Here is a 26,949-nt window from a genome sequence, read left to right as displayed (position 1 = left end):
AATGAGCAGAAGTTCCACTTTTGGGTGGACCTCCGCTTTAAGGTTCCGGCCATTGAGAACTGTGTGAGCAATAATAGCTGACCAACATGTTATTCCCTACAATAAAGCAACCTGCCAACATTTTAAAGATAAAGAAACCTTGGTTCCCTCTACACCCCTTTCTGTTTACAGTTCCGACCCCCTTGGAGCATCCTCCACCTTTATTTTGTAGTCAATATACATACCGTTCTCAGGTAACTTCAGTGCAGTTATGTGACATCATGGGTACGTCAATTGGCGCACATCAATAAAAACTTTGCAGCATTCATCTATGAACCCAGGCTAGAGTAATGAGAGGTTCTTTATAGCCCAGGTTAGGGCTGCAACTAACGATTATTTTCATAATCGTTTAGTTGGCCGATTATTGTTTCAATTAATCGGATAATAACCTTAAAAAAAGTGTGGTGTATAATTTAATATGTAAAGTTTAAAAAAAGGCAATTTATTCTTCAAAATCTCTATGCAGTGGTAAATATAAATAATCAACTATATGATTAGGGAGCAAAATCTCTAATCCACTCTGAGAATAACAGACAGAAGAGATATACTGTATATACTATTGGAGGGTGAATCTGGTAAATATCATCAGACTCAGATCACATTTTTTATTTAGACCCCATTCACACTGGGGCACATGTAATGTGCCCTCCTCCCACGTAATGTGCCCTCCTCCCACGTAATGTGGCTTGCTTCCATGTAAAAGTTTACTTTAAATGTAATAGTAATGCCTTCTATTACCTCCAGTCTATCGGCCTCCGCCTTCTCTGGGTTCAGATGCTGATCTTCCCTGCACAGTCTTTAAAGTCATTTTTTTTTAAACAAACATGGTATACTTACCTGCTCTGTGTAATGGTTTTGCACAGAGCAGCCCTGATTCTTCTCTTCTGGGGTCCCCCACCGATGCCTCTAGCTCCTCCTGCCTTTAGAGTGCCCCAATAGCAAGCTGCAAATTATAGTATAGTGTGCCCCTTTAGCAAGGTAAAAAAACTTCTGCTTTTAGACCCACTCACTTCCTGCCCAGGACCACATGTTCCATGAGGCATTGCTCCTCACACATTTACATTCACAAGTTCTCAGGCACTTCCTGACATGTATGGATGGTGTACTGAGCTGTATGTGTGCTGCACTGTATTTCCTGATATGTAAACAAATAATGCATTCTGTATGCAGGCCAAATAATCGGCTGGCCGTTTAACCACTTACCGACCACCGCACTACGATGTACGTCCAAACTTTGAACGGGGATATCGTTGTTATGGCAGCAGCTAGCCGTCGGTAGCGGCGGAGGCGATCGCATCTGTGTCCGTCCTGTGCCTGGAGACGAGTGAGGCTAAGATGGCGCCCACTCGTCTCCATGACACTGCTGGGCGGAAGCGACGTCAAAATGTCACTTCCGTCCACGCCCCTTAAAAGCACATTTTTTCAAATGTCATTTTTTTAAATGACTTTTTTTTTTTTTATTGCATTTTAGTGTAAATATGAGATCTGAGGTCTTTTTGACCCCAGATCTCATATTTAAGAGGTCCTGTCATGCTTTTGTCTATTACAAGGGATGTTTACATTCCTTGTAATAGGAATAAAAGTGACACAATTTAAAAAAAAAAAAAAAAAAAAACAGTGTAAAAATAAATAAAATAATGTAAAATAAATAATAAAAATAAAAAAAAAATGTTTTAAAACCCCCCGTCCCGACGAGCTCGCTCGCAGAAGCGAACGCATACGCGGGTAGCGCCCGCATATGAAAACGATGGTCAAACCACACATGTGAGGTATCACCATGACCAGTAGAGCGAGAGCAATAATTCTAGCCCTAGACCTCCTCTATATTGCAAAATATGCAACCTGTAGAATTTTTTAAATGTCATCTATGGAGATTTTTGAGGGTAAAAGTTTGATGCCATTCCACGAGCGGGCGCAATTTTCAAGCGTGACATGTTGTTACTTGGCGTAACATTATATTTCACAATATAAAAAAAAAATTGGGCAAACTTTACTGTTGTCTTATTTTTTTATTCAAAAAAGTAAATTTTTTCCCAAAAAAGTGCGCTTTTAAGACCACAGCACAAATACGGTGCAAAAAAAAGTATTTTATTCTCTAGGGTGTTAGAAGAAAAACCATATATAATGTTTGGGGGTTCTAAGTAGCAAAAAAACCTGTTTTAAACATGTAAACACCTAAAATCCAAAACAAGGCTGGTCCTTAAGTGGTTCATTGATTATGAAAATAGTTGACAACTATTTTCATAATCGATTAGTTGTCGATTAATCGATTAGTTGTTTCAGCCCTAGCCTAGGTTCATAAGAATTGTGTTTAACCACTTACCAACCGGCCCATAGCCGAATGACGGCTGCAGGGCGGTTGGATAACTCTGGGTGGACGTACTATGACGTCCTCCCAGAATTCCCCTCTTGCGCGCCCCCTGGGGCGCGCACCCGAACACATCCGTGACCGCCGGGTCCAGGGGACCCGGCGCATCACGGATCCCGGTAAATGGCCGCTGATCGCGGCCGTTTACCATGTGATCGAGCCGTCAAATGACGGCGGGATCACATGTAAACAGACCGGCGTCATCTGATGACGCCGGTTCCTCTCCTCCCCTCCTGTGTACCGATCGGTACACTGTGAGCGGGGAGGGGGACGGATGGATGTCTGCAGCGCTGTGGGCTGTATGTGTAGTGCCCACAGCGCTGCACAGAGACATCCATCCATCCATCCATCCATGCTCAGCCATCCCTCACTACTGCAATGCTGTGCAATACTCTGCATTACCCCCACAATACTCTGCAATACCCCCACAATACTCTGCAATACTCTGCAATGCCCCCACAATACTCTGCAATACTCTGCAATGCCCCCACAATACTCTGCAATGCTGTGCAATACTCTGCAATACCCTCACAATACTCTGCAATGCTGTGCAATACTCTGCAATGCCCCCACAATACTCTGCAATGCTGTGCAATGCTCTGCAATGCCCCCACAATACTCTGCAATGCTGTGCAATACTCTGCAATGCCCCCACAATACTCTGCAATGCTGTGCAATACTCTGCAATGCCCCCACAATACTCTGCAATGCCCCCGCCATACTCTGCAATGCCCCCCGCCATACTCTGCCATGCCCCCGCCATACTCCGCCATACTCCGCCATACCCCGCCATACTCCGCCATACCCCGCCATACTCCGCCATACCCCGCCATACTCCGCCATACCCCGCCATACCCCGCCATACTCCGCCATACCCCGCCATACTCCGCAATACCCTGCCATACCCCGCCATACTCCGCCATACCCCGTCATACTCCGCAATACCCTGCCATACTCCGCAATACCCCGCCATACCCTGCCATGCTGAGCCATGCTCAGCTGTACTCGCCCTCTGTATGTGGCCAGGCTGTGGAAGTCTCACACATGGGGTATCGCCGTACTCAGGAGGAGCAGGAGAATCTATTTTGGGGTGTCATTTTTGGCATGTACATGTTATGTGGTAGAAATATTGTATAAATGGACAACTTTGTGTTAAAAAAAAAAAAAAAGCGTTTTAACCACTTCCCGCCCGCCCGCCGTCATACAATGTCCTTGACTTTGTGCGGAGATATCTGAATGATGGTTGCAGCTACAGGCATCATTCAGATATCAGCTTTTTCAGCCGGCGATTCCCTACACCATAAGAATGATCATAGCAGCTGTTCCACTGCTTGATCGTTCTTACGGGAGGCGAGAGGGGACGTCCCCCCTTCCCGCCGCCTTGCGGTGCTTCTACCGACTCACCGCTACGATCGAAGCCAGGATCTTTTTTTTTTTTTTTTTAATTTCAGGCTTCCCAGCCTAGAGGTGAGATGTGGGGTCTTATTGACCCCATATATCACTGTAAAGAGGACCTGTCATGCCATATTCCTATTACAAGGATGTTTATATTCCTTGTAATAGAAATAAAAGTGGTCAAAAATTTTTTTTTTTGGGAAAAAAGCATCAAACTAAAATAAATAAAGTAAAATGAACAATAAAAAAAAAAAAAAAAAAAATTTTAAAGCGCCCCTGTCCCTGTGTGCTCGCATGCAGAAGCGAACGCATACGTAAGTCCCGCCCACATATGAAAACGGTGTTCAAACCACACATGTGAGGTATCGCTGCGATCGGTAGAGCGAGAGCAATAATTTTGGCCCTAGACCTCCTCTGTAACTCAAAACATGTAACCAGTAAAAAATTTTAAAGCGTCGCCTATGGGGATTTTTGAGTAGCAAAGTTTGGCGCCATTCCACAAGCGCGTGCAATTTTGAAGGGTGACATGTTGGGTATCTATTTACTCGGCGTAACTTCATCTTTCACATTATGCAAAAACATTGGGCTAACTTTATTATTTTGGTTTTTGTAAAGCACAAAACAGTTTTTTTTCCAAAAAAAACGCGTTAAAAAAATTGCTGCGCAAATACTGTGCGAGATAAAAAGTTGCAACGACCGCCATTGTATTCTCTAGGGTCTTTGCTAAAAAAACATATATAATGTTTTGGGGTTCTAAGTAATTTTCTAGCTAATAAATGATGATTTTTACATGTAGGAGAGAAATGTCAGAATTGGCCTGGGTGCTCCAGAACGCCTGAAGGTGCTCCCCTGCATGTTGGGCCTCTGTATGTGGCCACGCTGTGTAAAAGTCTCACACATGTGGTATCACCGTACTCGGGAGTAATAGCAGAATGTGTTTTGGGGTGTAATTTGTGGTATGCATATGCGGTCTGTGAGAAATACCCTGCTAATATGACAATTTTGTGGAAAAAAAAAAAGTAAAAAAAAAACCTTGATTTTGCAAAGAATTGTGGGAAAAAATGACAACTTCAAAAAACTCACCATGCATCTTTCTAAATACCTTGGACTGTCTTCTTTCCAAAAAGGGGTCATTTGGGGGGTATTTGTACTTTTCTGGCATGTTAGGGTCTCAAGAAATTAGATAGGCCGTCAGTAATTCAGGTGTGATCAATTTTCAGATATTCGCACCATAGCTTTTGGACTCTATAACTTTCAAAAAGACCAAATAATATCCACCGATTTGGGTTATTTTTACCAAAGATATGTAGCGGTATAAATTTTGGCCAAAATATATGAAGAAAAATTACTAATTTGCAAAATATTATAACAGAAATGAAGAAAAATGTATTTTTTTACAGATTTTTCGGTCTTTTTTCTTTTACGGCGCAAAAAATAAAGAAACCAGCAGTGATTAAATACCACCAAAAGAAAGCTCTATTTGTGTGAAAAAAAGGACAAAAATTTCATAAAGATACAGTGTTGCATGACTGAGTAATTGTCATTCAAAATGTGAGAGCACCAAAAGCTGAAAATTGGTCTGGTTATTAAGGGGGTTTAAGTGCCCAGTTGTCAAGTGGTTAATGATATTGACTGTCATTCAGCCCAGTGAAGAAGTATTGTGGGGGACAGCTCCAAATAAAGATAAGTGCTGCAGGAAAGTTTTTTTTTTTTTTTTTAAGTTTTTTTTTTAAGTTTTTTTTTTTTATTATCACATGCACCGGGCTCTTCATTTTTGATTAAAAAAAAACTAGACCAATCTTTCTCAAACTTTTTAACATGGATAAACCCTTGAATTATCTTTTAGGGAACCTCTGCTAATGATTAGTATAGTTAAAACTCATAGGGGAAGATTTACTAAAGAGTGCAAAAGCTGGTGCAGCTCTGCATAGAAACCAATTGACTTCCAGGTTTTAGGCTAGGTTCACACTGGTATGACAAATGCTCTGACTTTGGGAGCTCATGTCGCATGATGTGTGCAAATCAATGTTTCCCTATGAGAGCCATCTTAACTGGTCTGACACAAGTCGGTCCGACTTTGAAAATGCTCCCTGCACTACTTTGGTCTGACTTTGATCCTACTTCAGCCCATTGAATATCCGACTTTGGCACGCGACTTGTGCTCTGAAGATCTTGAAGGGGAACCCCATGCCAAAAAAAAAAAAACAGCATGGGTTTCCCCTCTGAGACCATACCAGGCCCTTCATTCTGGTATGGATTTTAAGTGGAACCTCCAGGCCAAAAAAATGCTGTGGGGTCCCCCCAAAATCCATACCAGACCCTTATTCGAGCACACAGCCCGGCAGGTCAGAAAAGGGGGTGGGGACGAGCGAGCGCCCACCCTCCTGAACCGTACCAGGCTGCATGCCCTCAAAATGGGTGGTGGGTTCTTTGGGGCAGTGTGGCCCTGTGCCCCCCACCCCAAAGCACCCTGTCCCCATGTTGATGAGGACAAGGGCCTCTTCTAGACAACCCTGGCCGTCTGCGGGCGGGGGGCTTATCGGAATCTGGAAGCCCCCCCAGATCCCGGCCCCCCACCCTATGCGAGTGAGTATGGGATACATTGCACCCCTACCCATTCACCTAAAAAAAAATAAAACCCTGTACACAGGTTTTTAGAGTAATGTATTAAGGCAGCTCCGCTGATGTCTTCTGCCTCTGCCGGTTCTTCTTCCCTCTACGGTTCTTCTCCGCTCTCTGCTGATGAGTGCGGGGCATGATGGGGCGGTGATGTCATAAGGTGTGTGGCCTCAATATGACGTCACCAGATGGCCCAGCCCCATGTCTTTATGATTTATAGCACACAGCGGACCTGGCATTACACAACGAGAGCACGTAAAGGCAACATCGGAAGAACAGAGGGAGAAGACAGCCCAGAGAGGAGACCTGGCAGAGGCAGAAGACAATGGACAGAGGGAGAAGAACGGGAGAGGGCTAGAAGACATCAGCGGAGAGCGGAGGTGAATGGGAGAGGGGAGAATCAGAGGCAGAAGGCATCAGCGGAGGAGGGAGAAGAGCCGGAGAGCGGAGAAGAAATTGGAAGAGACGCTGGAGCTGCCTTAATAAATTACTTTAAAAACCTGTGTACTGCGTTTTATTTTTTACACTTTTTTTAGGTGAATGGGTAGGGGTCTGGGGGCTTCCAGCTTCCGATAAGCTCCCCGCCCGCAGACCCCAACAACCAACGGCCAGGGTTGTCAGGAAGAGGCCCTTTTCGGGCAGAGCCCCCCCCATGTTAAGGGCATGTGGCCTGGTATGGTCAAGGAAGGGGGGCGCTCGCTCTTCTCCTCAGATAAGAGTCTGGTATGGATTTTGGGGGGACCCCATGTCATTTTTTCGGCGTGGGGGGTTCCTCTTAAAATCCATGCCAGACGGAAACGTCTGTTATGGTCTTGGAGGGGGAAGCCATGCTCTTTTTTTTTTTTTAATTATTTGACATGGAGTTTCCCCTAAAGATTCATATCAGTCACAAAGTGCCTGGCATTGTTGGGATCAAAGTTGGATCCCTGTTCACTGAAGTCAGATGGATGTCGGACTTCAAGTCGCAGGGCAAAGTTGGATCCACAGTCGTACGACTGTCGTATTATACCAGTGTGAACCCAGCCTTATTGTCAAAGCTTAATTGAACAAGCTGAAGTTAGCAGCTGATTGGCTACCATGCACAGCTGCACCATATTCTGAGTGCTCCAGTTTTAGTAAATTCTCCCCCAAGGTACATTGGTGTGATGGTCATTGGGAAGAATCCCTCCTTACAGATGGCCAAAAAGATCATTACTACCAGTGGTCAATCATCTGAGAAGCAGAAGTCGCTTATTGCTACTGGAGGAACCCTATAGTTCCATGGAACCCTGAATAAGAAAGGCTGAACTAGACTTAAGATTTAACCACCCCCTTCCCAAACATTTAATTTTCTCCCCATAAAATGTAACCCTTAAAGAAAGTCCTAAACACTAGCTGCCACCACCAACCGAATCCGTAACCAAATCAGTAAACTAAGCCTAAAACCTCACTTCTATACCAGTGTTTCTCAACCTTTTCTCAGTCAAGGTACCATTTAAAATGGTGCACAATCTCAAGGCACCCCATTCTAAAATGTAAAAAACAAAACTAATAGTATTACAGCAACATCGGCATATGTAGAACACCCAACATTAGAGGTGATTTATTCTTACAAAGCAAATACAATTTGCACACTTGGACTGACTAGTATTCCAATGTTTCTCTTCTGAATCAGTTTCTCTCCCTCACTCAGCCAATGCGATCCCAGAGCTGATGGAGAGAGGCAGGGGAGGGGCAAACAAAGATGCTGTGCAGGTGACCGACATCCTCCTTATCAACCAATGTTGTCATTTGTTGTCAGGACGCCGGCGGCTAGAAGGTTGTAATGGTGTACAATGAAACTGTGTGGCGTGTAACTAAAAAGCTTGATCAACCCACTGGCTTGTATACAATTTTTGGAATTTTCCCAAGGCACCCCTGAAGAAACCTGAAGGCACCCTGGTTGAAAAAGGTTGTTCTATACTAACCATATCCTGCAACAGGAGTCTGTGCTGAAAGCATGCAGTCCTATGCTGAAATAATGGTTCTAGAAGGAACTGCTTCATTATAACACTGCCTATGTTGCTCACACCTGAACTGGTTGCTTTTAACCAGTTGCTGCCCTAGGAAGGACTTTGCATACCCTTCTCTGCTGAGTACATGCCCATTTAATTTCACATGGCCTCCAAGCCCAGTTGACGCCTATTCAGGGGAAAACGCGTCGGACAAGGAGCTAGCAGTGTGGCGTTTTAGAGCACAGACCGTACTGCAGGCATTCATGCGCACACTATTGTGCTATTTTATCTAATTTTTTGTAAGTGCTTTTTATTAAACTTTTATCTGTTTAAAAAGTTATTGCTCTATGCGCTTTTTTCTACATCTCCAACACGCTTATTTTTGAGCACTTCAAGCCGGTGTCTAATATGAATCCCAGTGACTGGTCATAACTAGCTGAATTATCCTGGTGAGGACACACACACACAAAGTTGGAATTTCTTCAGCAGCAGGGGAGTCAGTGTTCCGCCAGAATTCCAGCAAGTGATCATTAACAGCCGTTTTCTCATTGTGGAGACACGCACATATAGATCCCTTTAGGATCTTTGAAGCTGGTAAGCTGCCATCTATTTATTCCTTAGCCTGGCGATGAAGTATTTTTGGATATGTTTGCACTGAATCTGAATCTACTCTTGTATTGTTTTGGATGGACATTTTCATTGGATCTAGCAGTTGATTCACAGATGGACTCATTTTTCTATACACAATTTTTTGTTATTAAGGTTGTTCCTAACATAACCATAATTTTGAACTTACCTACTGTATAATGCCCTGTACACACGGTCGGACATTGATCGGAAATTCCGACAACAAAATCCATGGATTTTTTCAGACGGATGTTGGCTCAAACTTGTCTTGCATACACACGGTCACACAAAGTTGTCGAAAAATCCGATCGTTCTGAACGTGGTGACGTAAAACACGTACGTCGGGACTATAAATGGGGCAGTAGCCAATAGCTTTCATCTCTTAATTTATTCTGAGCATGCGTGGCACTTTGTGCGTCAGATTTGTGTACACACGATCGGAATTTCCGACAACGGATTTTGTTGTCGGAAAATTTTATAGCAAGCTCTCAAACTTTGTGTGTCGGAAATTCATAAGGAAAATGTGTGATGGAGCCTACACACGGTTGGAATTTCCGACAACTAGGTCCTATCACACACGGTCAGGAAAAAAGGGGGGACGAGCAAGCGCCCCCCCCCAGCCATACCAGGCCGCATGCCCTCAACATGGGGGGTGGGTGCTTTGGGGCAGGGGGCGCACTGCGGCCCCACCCACCCCAAAGCACCTTGTCCCCATGTTGATGAGGACAAGGGTATCTTCCCGACAACCCTGGCCGTTGGTTGTCGGGGTCTGCGGGCGGGGGGCTTATCAGAATCCGGGCGCCCTATTTAATAAGGTGGCCCCCAGATCCAGACCCCCCACCCTATGTGAATGAGTATGGGGTACATCGTACCCCTACCCATTCACCTGGGGGAAAAAAGTGTCAATAAAAAAAACACACTAGACTGGTTTTTAAAGTAATTTATTAGGCAGCTCCGGGGGTCTCTTCCTACTTGGGGTCCCTTCCGACTTCTCTGCTCTCTCCGGCCTCTTCTCCCGGTTTCCGGTTCTTCTCCCGCTCTCCGGTGTCTTCTGCCGGGCTCCTCCGCTATCTTCTGCTCTTTTGCCCGCTCTTTTGCTAGCATTGGCCCGATCTTCTCCGTCGTCTTCTTCCTATGCTGACACAACTCTCTCTCCCGCTGTAATGCCGTGTGCGTGGTGCGCAACGACTTATATAGGCATGGGGCGTGGTCATCGGGTGATGTCATCTGGTGACCCCGCCCCTTATGACGTCATTGCCGGGGCATGATGGGGCGGTGACATCATAAGGGGCGGACATCACCCAGTGACCACGCCCCATGCCTATATAAGTCGTTGCGCACCGCGCACACTGCATTACAGCGGGAGAGAGCGTTGTGTCAACATCGAAAGAAGACCGGAGGGAAGAAGACAACAGAGAAGACCGGGCCAACGCTAGCAAAAGAGTGGGCAAAAGAGCAGAAGATAGCGGAGAAGCCCACAAAAGACACCGAAGAGCAGGAGAAGAAGCTGGAGAGCGGGAGAAGAGGCCGGAGAGAGCAAAGAAGACGGAAGAGACCCCCGGAGCTACCTAATAAATTACTTTATTATAAATTACTAAAAACCTGTGTAATGTGTTTGCTTTTTTTTTTTTTTGACACTTTTTTCCACCAGGTGTATGGGTAGGGGTACGATGTACCCCATACTCATTCACATAGGGCAGGGGGCTGGGATCTGGGGCTCCCAGATTCCGATAAGCCCCCCGCCCGCAGACCCCGACAACCAACGGCTAGGGTTGTCAGGAAGAGGCCCTTGTCCTCATCAACATGGGGACAAGGTGCTTTGGGGTGGGGGGGCGCAGGGCGCCCCCTGCCCCAAAGCACCCACCCCCCATGTTGAAGGCATGCGGCCTGGTACGGTTCAGGAGGGGGGGTGCTCGCTCGTCCCCACCCCCTTTCCTGACCGGCCGGGCTGCGTGCTCGGATAAGGGTCTGGTATGGATTTTGGGGGGGACCCCCACGCCGCTTTTTCGGCGTAGGGGGTTCCCCTTAAAAACCATATCAGACCGAAGGGCCTGGTATGCTCTTGGAGGGGGAACCCATGCCGGTTTTTTATTTAAAATTTGGCGTGGAGTTCCCCCTCAAGATCATCAGAGCACAAGTCGCATGCCAAAGTGGGATCAGGCAAGACGAAGATCCGACTTTGATCCGACTTCAATGATATTCAATGAGCTGACGTAGAATCAAAGTCGGACCAAAGTAGTGCAGGGAGCATTTTCAAAGTCAAACTGACTTGTGTCGGACCAGTTAACACGGCTCCCATAGGGAAACATTGATTTTCACACGTCATGCGACATGAGCTCCGTTTGTCACACCAGTGTAAACCCGGCCTAATGCAAATTAGACCCAGCTGTGCTTGATGCATCTCTGATCAATCAGGAATAGGAAGCGATTTTTTTATTATTTAAAGTGATGAGCACCAGGATCATTACTTATTACTGATCAAGTACAGTCAAGTCTCCTAGGCTTGAGGACGGAGGATCTGAGTATCTTTATCACTAGATATACAAGAAAGATCCTCCCTATTACTGCATTATTGGACATGATTTGTAGGTGCCTTTGCCTTTAAATCATATATTTAATGCTCCTGTTCCCTAATAGAATGTTTTGCTCTGGTTTTGCAGTGCTGAGTGAGGCAGTGCTGTAAGTGCACCCCTGTACCCCCAGTCTATACTGACAACTGCAATAGACGCAAAGGAAAACAGAAAGCATGGAAATTCTCCAAAGTGTTCGCGTGTGCAAAATACCTTGTTAGAATCTTGGATAATTTTCACGTTGTCTGCTCCAAATTTTTCGCCATACAGATTCAGAAGACGTAAAGATATCTCAGAAAGGCCTGTGAGCTTTGGCTCCTTGTAGATATATTCTTTACCATCTTCATCCTCAAAGAAAGCCTGTAGAGATAAGAAAGGATACAATTATGGGCACAGTTAATTCTGTGACACTGTCTTAGTCAAACCTTCAGATGCAATATAAGCGTTAAAAGAAGTTGTAAAGTCAGAAGGTTTTTTTATCTTAAAGAGTTAATTCACCTTTAAAAAACTTCCCATATTCCTGTCAAGATTGCCCAGGGGATTGAGGAAGCCCTTTTGGGCAAAACATGTTGGGACAATAACTTCATATCATCACCTACTCCGAATATGCTACTTTTTACGCAATAAAAATGATAATCTGCTATCTTTTTATGCTATATATATCTTTAAATATGTATTGATAACATTTTTAATGATTTCTTGGTACTAGTTGTGTTAAAAGCACTGCCAAAAATCCCACAAAAAACGTTCCCTGTATATATAAGATTTTTTATATATTATCAGCTTCTTGCATTGTCTAGCATTGAGAAATGTTAACAAAGTCTATGGTCACTAAGTGAATTATTGACAACCTGAAGGTCTGTTGGTAACATCTGCTTAGGAAGAATACATCAAAGACTAACATCATAAATAATAGTACTCATGAGGGAATTGCACATACCATTTTATAGGGATAACATATTTAGATGTAATGTAATGTTTTTGCATTGTGCCTTTAAAACTCTAATCAAAAGTTCATACATTCAACACATGAATAATAGAGTGAATAGAGTGAAGTAAATTACTGTGTGAATACATTAACACCTTCAGTGAAAATGTGAATAAAAAGTCCATTCAAGTGAATAATCCACTTATGATATCCCCAGTGAGTTCCGTCACCATTCCACATGCAGCCTCTTACCAAATGAAAAGACCCCAGATTATAGGTGGTGTAAATGCACCTTAGAATACGTGAACACTGCTGCGGCCAGTGCTTCCAATAGAAAGGGAACCACAGGGCACACCAATAGGGAGACTTGGTTAAATCACTTAATTTGCTACATGGATGTTAAGCTGGCAAAAAAACACATAACAGCCTCTTATAGTGTAAAAATACCTGTATATCTACCTTCAATATCTTCGCATATGCGACTGTGTTAAACAATGTACAGCGCTGCTGATTTCGGCTCCAGCGTGCACCATGTCAGCACAGGCTCCACCCCTGGGACTTTATATTCACATTGTCACTGAAGGTGTTAATGTATTCACCCAGTAATTTATTTCACTTTGTTATTCATGTGTTGAACATATGAACTTTTGATTAGAGTTATAAAGGCACAGTACAACATCATTGGTTGTGGGCACTTTTATTTTGGAGTTATTGAGTGCAGCTGTGGGATATAATATGTTTGTTTTGTTTTTACTTTAATTTCTTTTTTTTTTTGCACTAAGCGCAGTTTTTTTATTTTAAATATTTAGATTTACCCAACGATAAAAAATATTCCCCATATAAAGGTGAATAATCCCCAATAAGGTTGAATTGAACCAATCTAATTTTATCCCCAGAAGACTTCAATAGCAATTCCTAGTCATAGAGCGCCATCTGGTGGGTAGGTATAATGAACGCTTAAGCAAACATTCGGTTAATGTTTAAGAAGTGCCTCCCAATCAGATGTAGGTATATATTCTAAGCTATACCCTCTAGGCTAGTCCTTAGATAAGGGAATTTTAGGTATAAAAAGGGAACCTTTAGAGCCCTTGCACACTGGGGCGGGGGCGGCGTCGGCGGTAAAACGCCGCTATTATTAGCGGCGTTTTACCTTCGGTATTTGGCCGCTAGCGGGGCGGTTTTACCCCCCGCTAGCGGCCGAGAAAGGGTTAAATACCACCGCAAAGCGCCTCTGCAGAGGCGCTTTGCCGGCGGTATAGCCGCGCCGTCCCATTGATTTCAATGGGCAGGAGCGGTAAAGGAGCGGTATACACTCCGCTCCTTCACCGCTCCGAAGATGCTGTTGGCAGGACTTTTTTTACCGTCCTGCCAGCGCACCGCTCCAGTGTGAAAGCCCTCGGGGCTTTCACACTGGATACACAGCAGCGGCACTTTCAGGTCGGTTTGCAGGCGCTATTATTAGCGCAATAGCGCCTGCAAACCGCCCGAGTGTGCAAGGGCTCTTAGAGTTTAAAGGGGCAGGCTTCATCGATCATCATCTTCACTCTCTCATACATCAAGGTTGCTCGATCTAAGACGCTCGATTGACTGATCTAAAAACCCTCTGCACACCCTCAAGAGGTCATAAGATAAGCGACCTTGCAAATCCCTGGGTATGGTTCCCAATCCATCACAAATTATATTGTTGGTAAAATATAATTTAATAATTACTTGGCATATTTTTTCCCTTACTTCTGATCCCCATTGAATGCAGTGTCATAGTTTTGTATAATAGATTGGTGGTGTTACATTCTATTCATTGGGATCATCCCCATTTTTGTTAAAGCTGGGATCATCCCCACTTAAGAAAATATTGCAATCACGTAAAACTGGATTCACACAGCCAGTAGCATAGACTTGACCCCCTCATTCTGCTGCAGAAGAATCCGAGGGGAAGGTCTCTTTAAAGTGATGGTTGTCCTAGGTCCTAGTTCCTAGGCCTAAATCTTTAGCTGAATTAATTATTGTTGTAGTTACAAGATATTAATTTAATGATGTCATATGAAAAACCAGTCTGATATATGTGATTGTTAGTGACTTGATTGCTAAATAATTTATTTATTTTTCTCTTTGTTCTGTAGTCCATATTTTCATCCAATTTTTTATTGTAAATAAAAATCTCTACATAGATTAAATAAATTCAGGAAAATAATCCAGTCAGTGTGGTTATATTTACTAATTTAATTTATGCTAATTAGCAAACCTGAAGGCTGGAGGCACTGTTTTATATCGATTAATTTGTCGATACCACTGACTTGATTAATTGTACAAACTTCCTGACATATGGTAAAAAGAAAACTTTAGTGTCACTTTAAGTAAAACAAATTCAAGCCACTCTTCGTATTCTACAATCGAGTTTATTTGAAACATTATCACCCTATCATAAACAAACATGCAAGGTCTAACACTGTTTACTTACTTTGCGGCTGGGGTACAGAGTATATTCTGAACGCTGTCTAGAGCGTTTGGACAGCAGCTAGCCTGTTCTCCAAATGTAAGCCTTCATCTATTAAAAATCTGGCTACATCTACTGTATTTAACAGAATATATGGAAGAGTTTCTTTGTGTTATTTTGACCTGTACCTGGAATGTAGGACAGGCAAGTGGAACACTTTTGCAAAGGTCTACACCAGATTTAGCGCTGTACATGAGACAGATTTTCACTCAAAACACATGCACAATTAAGAAGTGGTCAGGAACAGATTTTATATTGTATTAATATCCTATATTTAGCACAAAAGAGGGAAGAATTTCTTAGGTCCCAACTGTCCGTCATTCAGAAAGAACTGTTCATCTTCTTGTTTTTCCAGGTCTTAACAAATTCTGGTTTGTGTCCTGGAGACTGAAGAGTTTGAAGAGCTTTGGTTGAGATAAAATCTCTATCACTAAGTCCACATCCTAAGCCCCTAAGCCCCTAAGGACATCATCTAGTAACGAAATTATAATTTATTTTTATTTATTACAGGTACTTGTATAGCGCTGTCAATATACACAGTGCTTTACATATATATTGTACATTCACATCAGTCCCTGCCCTTAAAGGGGTTGTAAACCCTCGTGTTTTTTTCACCTTAATGCTATGCATTAAGGTAAAAAAACACCTGGCAGTGACCGGCCCCCCAGCCCCCCGTTTTACTTACCTGAGCCCCGTATTTCCCTCAGCAGAGACACGGTGTCCCTCTCTCCACGGGGCTCCCGCTGCTGTCAATCAAATCGGGGCCGAGTCCAGCATTCATGTCTATGGACGCAAATGCTTGACTCGGGAGGTAACCCCCCGGGAGAGGGCTTCTCCTAGGGGGTTATCTGATGCGGGGTGGAGCCGTGAGAGGCGCCGGGGGACCCCAGAAGACGAAGTTTGGGGCCACTCTGTGCAAAATGAGCTGCACAGTGAAGGTGAGTATGAAATATGTTTGTTATTTTAAAAAAATTAAAAAAAGAGGGTTTACAATCACTTTAAGGAGCTTACAATCCAAGGTCCTTAACTCACATTCATACATGAACATACTAGAGCAAATTTAGACAGGAGCCAATTAACCAGCATCTCTTTGGTGTGGGAGGAAACCAGAGTACTTGGAGGAAACCCATGCAGGCACAGGGAGAACATGCAAACTCCAGGCAGGTAGTGTGTAATAGTGTATATTAATTTGCAGGGCAGAGCCAGAGGTACTGACATCATCACACACAGCAGCTGGCAGGTCAGAGCCTTTTGACTTTGTGAAACATACTGAGAGAATTGGTACCTGCGTACTGAACTACAGAGGTTTTTCCTGTCTTGGCTGTTTTGTTTTTTTTTTTTTGCTTTCTTTTTTTCCTGGGAGGGATAGAGGCTATTCCTATTTCCTGGGTGCCAGAAAATTATCTCTAGGGGTCAATTTTCTCTGGTAAGCAAGTTTGCTGACTGTGTGGAGGTGGGATCATACCAAAGCTGAAAGTTCCTTTTGGGATTTCTTGCATTAAAAGTGTTATACTGTACTTTTTTTAGTGTATTTATCATCACACTTGTGAATTGATAGTGTATGGGTAATTTTTCACCTTTAGTGTATTTATTCATGTTTTGTGCATTTATTTGGATCTTTGCACTGTGAGTGTCACAAAGTATTGTAATTTTTTTTTTTTCTTTATCACATATGATCATTTCACTGTTTATAGCGTGTAAGCAACTGTTTATAATCATTTCAATTTTTGTGCAGTTTCATGTTTCGTGTTACTTTTTGGATTCCTGTACTGTGAGTGTTACACAGTATTGTCAATTGCTTACTTTTTATCACACAAGTGATGACATTTCACTGTTTATAATGTGTATGCCATGTGTTCAGGATTTATGCAATTTTTTCACAATTTGTGAAAACTTTTTGTTTCTAGTTGTGTTTGTAAAATAACATTCATTTAATCAATTTAGAGCACACTTTGATGGTTTTACATTTTCACATATTTTGTATCAGAATTTTGTACCTGCTGCTCCTTTTTTTTTTTGTTTTTTTTATAATTACTTCAAATAACCTAAGTGCAGATTTGAAAATTATTTTATGCTAGGTCCACCTCTTACCTGTTAGCCAGACCTCATTAATTTGTTTCAGCTGTCCACAGGGATTTTTATATGTGAGTTGACTAATGTTGAGGGCTCTCTTTCACTCTCTCTCTCTGCTGCGAGAGCCTGCTGCTGGGTGAAAAGGCTGACTGCTAACCGAACACCAAAAAAGTACATGTGCTGCCTGCTTGTTTTGGGGAACCCATTTGGGGGCATCCCATTGGTCTGGAACTGACATAAGTTTAGTTAGTGGCTTGGACATGCTAAAGTTTTGTTTGTTTATATATATATATTGCTAAATAAAAGTACCCAACAAACCTGCCTGAATGAGTCCCTGTAATGCCCTGTACACACGGTCGGACTTTGTTCGGACATTCCGACAACAAAATCCTAAGATTTTTTCCGACGGATGTTGGCTCAAACTTGTCTTGCATACACACGGTCACACAAAGTTGTCGGAAAATCCGATCGTTCTGAACGCGGTGACGTAAAACACGTACGTCGGGACTATAAACGGGGCAGTGGCCAATAGCTTTCATCTCTTTATTTATTCTGAGCATGCGTGGCACTTTGTCCGTCGGATTTGTGTACACACGATCGGAATTTCCGACAACGGATTTTGTTGTCGGAAAATTTTCTAGCAAGCTCTCAAACTTTGTTTGTCAGAAATTCCGATGGAAAATGTGTGATGGAGCCCACACACGGTCGGAATTTCCGACAACAAGGTCCTATCACACATTTTCCGTCGGAAAATCCGACCGTGTGTACGGGGCATAAGGCTTACTGCTGCCAATACCATTTGAGCTTGTCTCCCATACATTACCAAGCATGTTATAATGCATTAAACATTTTATACAACCTCCTCATTTTTGCATTTGTTATTTACAACCACTTAACTTTTTTCATTATTACACACTAGTTTTTTTTAAGGCAAAAATAAAAAACATTGCACTGTTTCTTTAAATTAAATAAATTTGATTTCTCATATGTGCACTATATTTCCTGTTGCTGATGCTGTAATATACCTGGTTGATCCTGCCTGTGTTGCTCCTCCTACATGTAAACCGACCACGGTAGCATGGCAGCCGATCCCGACGAGCCGAGAAAAATTAAGTTCAATAGCCAGTGTGGCTCTTCTGCTTGAATCCGAGCATGCGTAGAATTTTGTGCATCAGAAATGCGTACACACAATCAGGATTTCTGACAACAGATTTTGTTGACGGAAAATTTGAGATCCAGATCTCAAATTTTTTTTGTCGGAAATTCTGACGGAAAATGTCCGATGGAGCCTAGACACAGTCGGAATTTACGACAACAAGCTCCAATCGAACATTTGTTGTCAGAAAATCCTATCGTGTGTACAGGGCATAAGGGTCCTTTCACACGGGCTTGTCCGTGTGCGGTCTCTGCTTTGCTCAGCAGGGATCGATCTGCTGATCCCTGCTGAGCAGGCGGATGACAGGTCTGTCTCTGCTCATTGTGCAGAGATGGACCTGTCGAAGCCATGCTGTCCTCTATGGAGATTGGATGAAAACAGACCGCTTGTTCGTTTTTATCCGATCCTATTCTCCAGATGGATGGAAGATAGGGTTTCCATCCGTCTGGATTTCATGGACAGGATCGGATATCGGCCGATCTCAGCGGACATGTCACCACTGACATCCGCCGCTCCATAGAGGTGAATGGAGTTTCCGATCAGGCCTGAAAAACTGACAGGTGGACCTGATCAGAAAGCCCGTGTGAAAGGACCCTAAGGAAATGTTTCCTCCTGTCTGCAGAGTAATACCTCATCTCATCCTAGCCAGTTACTTTTCTGAAGCCCAAAGACTGCCTAATGATAAGAGGGACAACTTTTTAAAATTATACTGCTTCTGTTTATGGCAACTTATTAGGATTATACTTATGAAGGCTGGAAAAGTTACAGAGAGGTCCACTTTAATAACGCTTAACATTTCAGATATTTACATGTTTGTTCTTCTATATTAATTATACAGTAATTATTGAATACATATTAAGATATGTGGATTCACCACTAGAGGAATCTCTTACTGACAGAGAGAAATTGCTCTGTTAACAAATGTTAACAGAAAAAGGACTCCCAGTGACTCCCACAACTGCACTGTGAGAAGGAACAGTATGCACACTAAAAGGCCAAACCTTTTTGAGTGGTCCACACTTGTCTACAACTCAGTTTAAAGCATGTCCATCTCATCACTGAGAACCATAATGCCAAGAGAATGGATGTCAGCAGCGGTCCAGCTTATGCTGCATATTTTTTGATTGTGCTAGTTCCTGTATGTACCTCATTTTAGCACAAAAAAGATTTTTGCAACATATGCTGGATTGTCACAGTCATCCATTTTATTGGTTGCATTATAGTCAAGTATAACTGTTCTGCAATACTGTAAGGCAGAAAGCAGGCCTGCTCTAAATAGTAAGCAAATATAGCTGCCCACGTGTACATACTGTAATTAATCACAAATGTATTAAAGAAACAATGTAAATATTAATACAACACCCTTAATTTACTTGTGTTTTGCATTTACAAGAGATAGAAATACCGTATTGGCGTATAACACGTGCCGGTGTATAACACGCACCCCAAGTTTAGGAGGGAATTTAAGGAAAAAAACTTACATTTAAATGCCCATCAATGCAGCCTTGTCCAGTGTCATTTGCAGGCTTGTCAGTGTCAGTGTAGCCTTGCCCCAGTGTCATTTGCAGACTTGTTAGTGTAGCCTTGCTCCAGTGTCATGGTAGCCTTCCAGTTTAAAAATGGCGCCGCCGAGATACAGAGCCGGATGTCCCGTGGATCTCAACGGTTCTCAGCTACTCTCGCAGTCCCGCCCAGTCCCGCCCTATGATGGACATAACACAGGTCCAATGGCGGGACTAGGCGTGACTGTGAGCGGAGCCGAGAGTAGCCGAGAGCCGCCGAGATCATAGCCGAGTGTACTCGGCTAGACTCGGCTCCGCTCACAGTCACACCCAGTCCCTGTGTTATGTCCATCATAGGGCGGGACTGGGCGTGATTGTGAGCGGAGCTGAGTCTAGCCGAGTACACTTGGCTATGATCTCGGCTACTCTCGGCTCTGCTCACAGTCACGCAAGCCCAGTCCCTGTGTTATGCCCATCATGGGGCAGCACTGGGCGTGACTGTGAGCAGAGCCGAGTCTCGCCGAGTACACTCGGCTATGTGTATCTCGGCGGCTCGCTCCTCCGCTCACAATCAGCGGGGGATCGACGTATAAAACGCACCCACGATTTCCCCCTGATTTTAAGGGGAAAAAAGTGCGTGTTATACGCTGAAAAATACGGTATGTGAGCTGTCAATTGTGACCAGTTTATCATCCACGCCTTTGCTGTGCTACTTAAAGTTTTTGCTAATCCAACTTTTTATATTCCATATATGTGCTTGCTATACTATGTCCTTCTATGAAAAAGTCTTCTGTTCACTTTGCATTGCTTCAGAATCATTTGTGTGAAATCTCTGATGTTCCTGCTAGTCCCTCTGCTTTCCTATTATAAACTGACCACACTAAGCAGGAGAACACAGCATGGTAAGTTCTCTAGCTATGCTGGGAACTCAGCCTGCTCTCCTCCAATTTGACCATGTATGGGCAGCCTAAGGCTTAATGTAAACGGGATGTTTTACAACCTCTCCTGAACGATTTAACTTGACAGATAGTGACCAATGGTTAAAAACGTCAGTTTTGCCACGTTTGCGTTTAGAAGCATTTTTTTTTTCTTTTTCAAATAGTTAAAAATTAAAAACGCCTGTAAACGAAATGCGGCTAAACACAAGTTACCACGTTTACATGGGTTTACAAGCTGTTACATGCATTTGGCGTTTCAAATGCCTCTGGACATCTATCCTGAACGCATTTTTTTGCTTTCCAAAAAATGCTTCTAACTCAACTGCCTAGAAACCACTATAAACGACCCTGTGTACATGTACTGATAGGATAACAGAGAGGAGAGTTCAGGAACAGCTGAAAAAAAAGCCCAACTACTCCTTAAACGCCCGTTTACCAGCAGCAGTGTACATGAAGCCAAATAAGAAAGAGAGAAAAAAGGTATTTTTTAAATGTTTTTATATCCATACACAAATGTTTTTCATTTCTATTTTAAACTGAATGGGTTGTTTTACAAGGTAATCATTTACAATCACTTTTAATGAGTCCTGGACCCAGAACAGGTATGCTTGTTCCAGGTCACTGACTAAGCTATCAAATAGAAAAATTAGAGATCACAATGACAAGCCCAGAGCCATATACGTGTTCCTTCTAACAACTTTTTCTTTCTTTTTTTTCTTTTATTCTAGCACAACAACTTCCACCTACTAATCCACCTACTTTCCTTTTGGTACAAAATGAGTAATAGAAGGACAATTTAACTTATTATTATACTTATTTTAGGGCCCTGTGCATTAGTGTCTGTAAACCTTAAAGCAGTATTAAACCCAAAAGAAAATATTCATTATGTTGAAGCTTCCCATTTCTTAGATGTGATGGCTGCATTCATTTTCTTTTTTAGGCTTGGCTATGTCCCCGAACCACATTTTTGTTTCGCTTTTACCTTTCCAAATCTACCAATTCTTTTGGACTATATTTTTGCCCCGTGTTTCTATTTAGTTGTCTATGTGGAACTTCATTCTGCAGGTACCAGGGGAAAATCAAGGCATTGCCAAAAAACACAGTAGTTTTGTGATAAAATACTGTTTCTGCACCAACAGGATTGCTAGTTTGCATAAAACTTCAGCGGGCTTATCTGAATGTATTGATTTTTTTTGTTACATGTGGTCCATTAAGGTTTGAATAATCATGATTTCTTCATCATATGCTCTGTCTAAATTGCCAAAGTCTGAGAAAGGTTTACTTTAAAGTAGAACTAAAATCTTTCAGTCAATATGATCTATTCTTAATCCTAAAGCCCCATACACACGATCCGAATATCGGACGAATGATCGTCCGTTTTTGTTTGCATGCTAATCTCACATCGAATCTGATGAGTTTACTAAAGTCCCGAAAATTCCCGTACGACAGAATAAAAATTCGGAAGCGATGTCATGTGTTGCAATGCATTTGTATTGCATTTTCGAACGATAGCTGTACCGATTAAACGAAAATCGTACGATCTGGCATCGTACGGAAAAAATTTCCGTGCATGTCCGATAGAATAATATCGGATGAACTGTCCTGATCGGCTCTCGAAAGCTCTGTACTAACGATCCGATTATCGTACGATCGTTTCGAATGCGGCATTTTACGTACGACTTTCGGATCGTGTGTACGGGGCATTATGCTGCCAGCATCAGTACATAGAGAGAAAGGTATATTATATTTTACTTTAATCTTTTTTTTTTTTTTTTTTTTTTTTTTACATTTCTTCTGTTGTGTCATGCTTTCTGGCTTAGACAAAAATGATGTCATAAATCCCAGGAGTCTTCATGGGCATTTTTTTTTCATCTAGAGAAGGGGCTTCCTCACTCTCCTACCTGCAAGTCTGAGTGAAGGGAAAATGGATTCTAGGAAGTAACTACTACATGAATCTTCTGTCGTTACTCAAGATGGCCATACTAAGAAATGCTAGATGGGTGTTTTTTCAAAGTGATTTTTCAACAAAATAAAGCATTGAGACATGGATGGGTGAGTTTTCTTTGCATATTAAACATGAATTACCATATCATGGTCTGGCTTGGAGGTCAGTAGCTATAGCAGTAGAGAGGCTCCCACTAACCAGCAGGATAAGTGCAGCAGCAAGTTACCCTGGTCGATAACATGGGCTCACCCAAGGTGCAGAGTCTAAGCACTAACTGGTATTCACCAGAGCTTCTGCATGTTAGTACCAGGTCGCGGTCCCCAGGATCACCCCACCGAGGTGAGCAAGCCAGGGGTCCAATAGTAGATATAGCAGGTAGGGATCAAACAGAAGCAAAGTCAGCAAACAAGCCAAAGGTCTGTAGCAAGTGGTTTGCAGGTTGGGATTAAGCAGAAGCGTAGTTGTGAAACAAGCCAAAAGTAAGTAACGAGTGGTAGCAGAGATACAAACAGCAGCAGGAGTGACAAGATTGAGATATTGGCTAGAGAGAGCTCAATAATCTTGCAAACAGGAATTGGAAAGGCATTGCTTAAATAGGAAGTTCATGGGAGGAGCAAGTAATTCGAGGTTCAGCAGAAAACAAGGCACAAGGCAGCATTGTTTATCAGATCAGACAGGGTGCTGTCCAGCATATTAGGTGGTGTTCCGTCAGATTAGGCGAATTGGTAACAGACGTGACGTTCCGTCACCGCCATCTTGCTACACGCCGCACTCCTCCACAGTAAGGATGCAGTGAGAAGGGGGCAAGCAGACATCTTGTTACACCCATCAGAGTTTTGTATTTCACAGTTATTTTTAACAGTAAACACAGCTTATAAAGGTCAAATACAGTATTTAGAAATCCGACGTACTGTTTAGATGTTTGATTTTAAATTTTAAAAACAAGCTGTTACAAGCATTTGGCTTTTCAAATACCTCTGAACATCTATCCTGAACGCATTTTTTTGCTTTCCAAAAAATGCTTCTAACTCAACTGCCTAGAAACCACTATAAACGACCCTGTGTACATGTACTGATAGGATAACAGAGAGGAGAGTTCAGGAACAGCTGAAAAAAATGCCCAACTACTCCTTAAACGCCCGTTTACCAGCAGCAGTGTACATGAAGCCAAATAAGAAAGGGAGAAAAAAGGTATTTTTTAAATGTTTTTATATCCATACACAAATGTTTTTCATTTCTATTTTAAACTGAATGGGTTGTTTTACAAGGTAATCATTTACAATCACTTTTAATGAGTCCTGGACCCAGAACAGGTATGCTTGTTCCAGGTCACTGACTAAGCTATCAAATAGAAAAATTAGAGATCACAATGACAAGCCCAGAGCCATATACGTGTTCCTTCTAACAACTTTTTCTTTCTTTTTTTTTCTTTTATTCTAGCACAACGACTTCCACCTACTAATCCACCTAATTTCCTTTTGGTACAAAATGAGTAATAGAAGGACAATTTAACTTATTATTATACTTATTTTAGGGCCCTGTGCATTAGTGTCTGTAAACCTTAAAGCAGTATTAAACCCAAAAGAAAATATTCATTATGTTGAAGCTTCCCATTTCTTAGATGTGATGGCTGCATTCATTTTCTTTTTTAGGCTTGGCTATGTCCCCAAACCACATTTTTGTTTCGCTTTTACCTTTCCAAATCTACCAATTCTTTTGGACTATATTTTTGCCTCATGTTTCTATTTAGTTGTCTATGTGGAACTTCATTCTGCAGGTACCAGGGGAAAATCAAGGCATTGCCAAAAAACACAGTAGTTTTGTGATAAAAATAGGATTTTTAAAAACAGCTTACCTGTAAAATCCTTTTCTTTCGAAGGACATCACGGGACACAGAGCCACAGTAATTACTGATGGGTTATATAGGTATCACTGGTGATTGGACACTGGCACACCCTATCAGGAAGTTCAACCCCCTATATAATCCCTCCCCCTTGCAGGGATACCTCAGTTTTGTAGCCAAGCAATATAGTGTATTAGAAGAGGGGTGGGACCTCTGTGTCCCGTGATGTCCTTCGAAAGAAAAGGATTTTACAGGTAAGCTGTTTTTAAAAATCCTATTTTCTTTCTCGAACATCACGGGACACAGAGCCACAGTAATTACTGATGGGATGTCCCAGAGCAATGCTACCTGAGGGGGGGGAACCACGACCAAGTAGGGTGCAATCAGACCTGAGGACCCTGTACCGCTGCCTGCAGCACACTACGCCCAAAGGCGATATCCTCATGCCTTCTCACATCCACCTGATAGAATCTGGTGAATGTATGAACTGAAGACCAGGTTGCGGCCTTGCAGATTTGAGCCATAGAGGCCCGGTGATACACTGCCCAAGAAGCACCAATAGCCCTTGTGGAATGTGCCCTGATCTGAAACGGAGGAATCTTCTGTTTCAAACCGTAAGCTTGAATGACCAACTGTCGAATCCATTTAGAAATGGTAGCTTTTGACGCTGCCTGTCCTCTATTGGGACCCTCTGGCAGCACAAACAAAACATCCGTCTTGCGGATCTGAGTAGTTGCCCCTAGATAGGCCTTAACTGCTCTTACTACATCCAACGAATGTAGAGATCTCTCTTCCGGAGAACAGGGATCTGGAAAAAAGGAAGGTAGAACAATGTCTTGGTTTAAATGAAAATCAGAAACCACCTTCGGTAAAAAACTAGGATGAGGGCGTAGTACCACTCTATCCTTGTGTATAATCAAATAAGGCTCCTTACAGGAAAGAGCTGCTAATTCTGATACTCTTCTAGCAGAAGAGATGGCCACCAGAAAAATTAATTTCCTTGTCAACAAGACCAAAGGAATCTGACTTATTGGTTCAAAAGGCCGTTTCTGTAACACAGCCAGGACCAAATTCAAGTCCCAGGGGTTTAGGGGCGCTTTAACCGGAGGATTAAGACGCATCACCCCCTGCATAAAGTTTCGGACCAAAGAATGCGAAGCAAGTGGCCGCTGAAATAATACTGATAAAGCAGAGACCTGGCCCTTGATGGTACTCAAGGCCAGCTTCATCTCTAATCCCATCTGTAGAAAATCAAGGATTCTACCTATGACATATTTCCTGGGATGCCAACCTCTGGATTCACACCAGGTTATATAAGCTTTCCAGACTCTATGATAAATCATCCTGGAAGCTGGCTTCCTTGCATTAATCAAGGTAGATATGACAGGACCTGAGAGCCCACGACTCTTCAGAACGTGGGTCTCAATAGCCAAACCGTCAAATTTAGCTTTTGTAAGGCAGGATGGAACACAGGACCCTGAGATAACAGGTCTGGGCGTTCCGGTAGTGTCCACGGGGAACCTACCGTCATCCTTACTATTTCTGCATACCAAGTCCTTCTGGGCCAAGCGGGGGCCACCAGAAGTACCGACTTCCTTTCCTGCGAAGGAGTCGTGGTAGTAGCAGAATAGGCGGGAATGCGTAAATCAGTGAGAACCGATGCCACGGAATCACCAACGCATCCGTCCCGCATGCAAGAGGATCTTTTGTCCTTGCCACAAATCTGTCTATCTTTTTGTTGAATCGGGATGCAAAGAGATCTACATCTGGAACCCCCCATCTTTGGCATATGGCCCAAAAGACGTCGGGATGCAGAGACCATTCCCCTGGAAGTAACTGCTGGCGACTTAGATAGTCCGCCTGCCAATTCTCTATTCCCGGGATGAAAACTGCCGATATGCATGGCACATGCATCTCTGCCCAGACTAAGATCTGGTTCACCTCTTTTTGAGCAGCTCGGCTCCGGGTGCCTCCCTGATGATTGACATAAGCCACTGCTGTGGCATTGTCGGACTGGATCCTGACCGGACAACCCTGTAGCCTGATAGTCCAGGCTTTTAGAGCTAGATGTATCGCCCGGATCTCCAGAATGTTGATGGGTAAGGTCCTCTCTGTCTTGGACCATACTCCTTGGACCGCAGCCTGTTCCAGAACTGCTCCCCAACCTGACAGACTGGCATCTGTTGTTGCCACCGTCCAGGTAACCGGTAGAAAGGATTTCCCCTTCTGCAGGTTTTCGGGTATGAGCCACCAATTGAGGCTCTGACGCACCGCATGCGACAGGTGCATCGGAAAGTCTAATGCCTGAACCTTCTTGTTCCAGGTCGACAGAATACTGTGTTGCAGCATTCTTGAGTGAAACTGAGCATAGGGAACTGCTTCGAATGAAGACACCATCTTCCCTAGTAGCCTCATACAAAGGCGGACTGAGGGACCCTTCTTGGTCCTTACTGTCAGAATCAGCTCTCTCAAAGCAGTG

At 43.1% G+C, this 26,949-nt stretch overlaps 1 protein-coding gene across 2 annotated transcripts in view; it reads right to left on the bottom strand.

The window, feature by feature from the left end:
* DOCK11 (dedicator of cytokinesis 11) overlaps positions 1–26,949 on the bottom strand; it is a 525,243-nt gene that overhangs the window by 61,577 nt on the left and 436,717 nt on the right. For both annotated transcript variants that reach the window (XM_073599152.1, XM_073599153.1), the window contains one exon: positions 11,805–11,951. In XM_073599152.1, the coding sequence (XP_073455253.1) occupies positions 11,805–11,951 (147 nt within the window). The remainder of the gene's footprint in view (positions 1–11,804; positions 11,952–26,949) is intronic.

Source organism: Aquarana catesbeiana, linkage group LG09 (assembly GCF_042186555.1).
Source record: "Aquarana catesbeiana isolate 2022-GZ linkage group LG09, ASM4218655v1, whole genome shotgun sequence".
Classification (NCBI taxonomy): domain Eukaryota; kingdom Metazoa; phylum Chordata; class Amphibia; order Anura; family Ranidae; genus Aquarana; species Aquarana catesbeiana.
The sequence above is the reverse complement of the archived record's forward strand: the minus strand, read 5'-3'. Positions and strand labels throughout refer to the sequence as shown.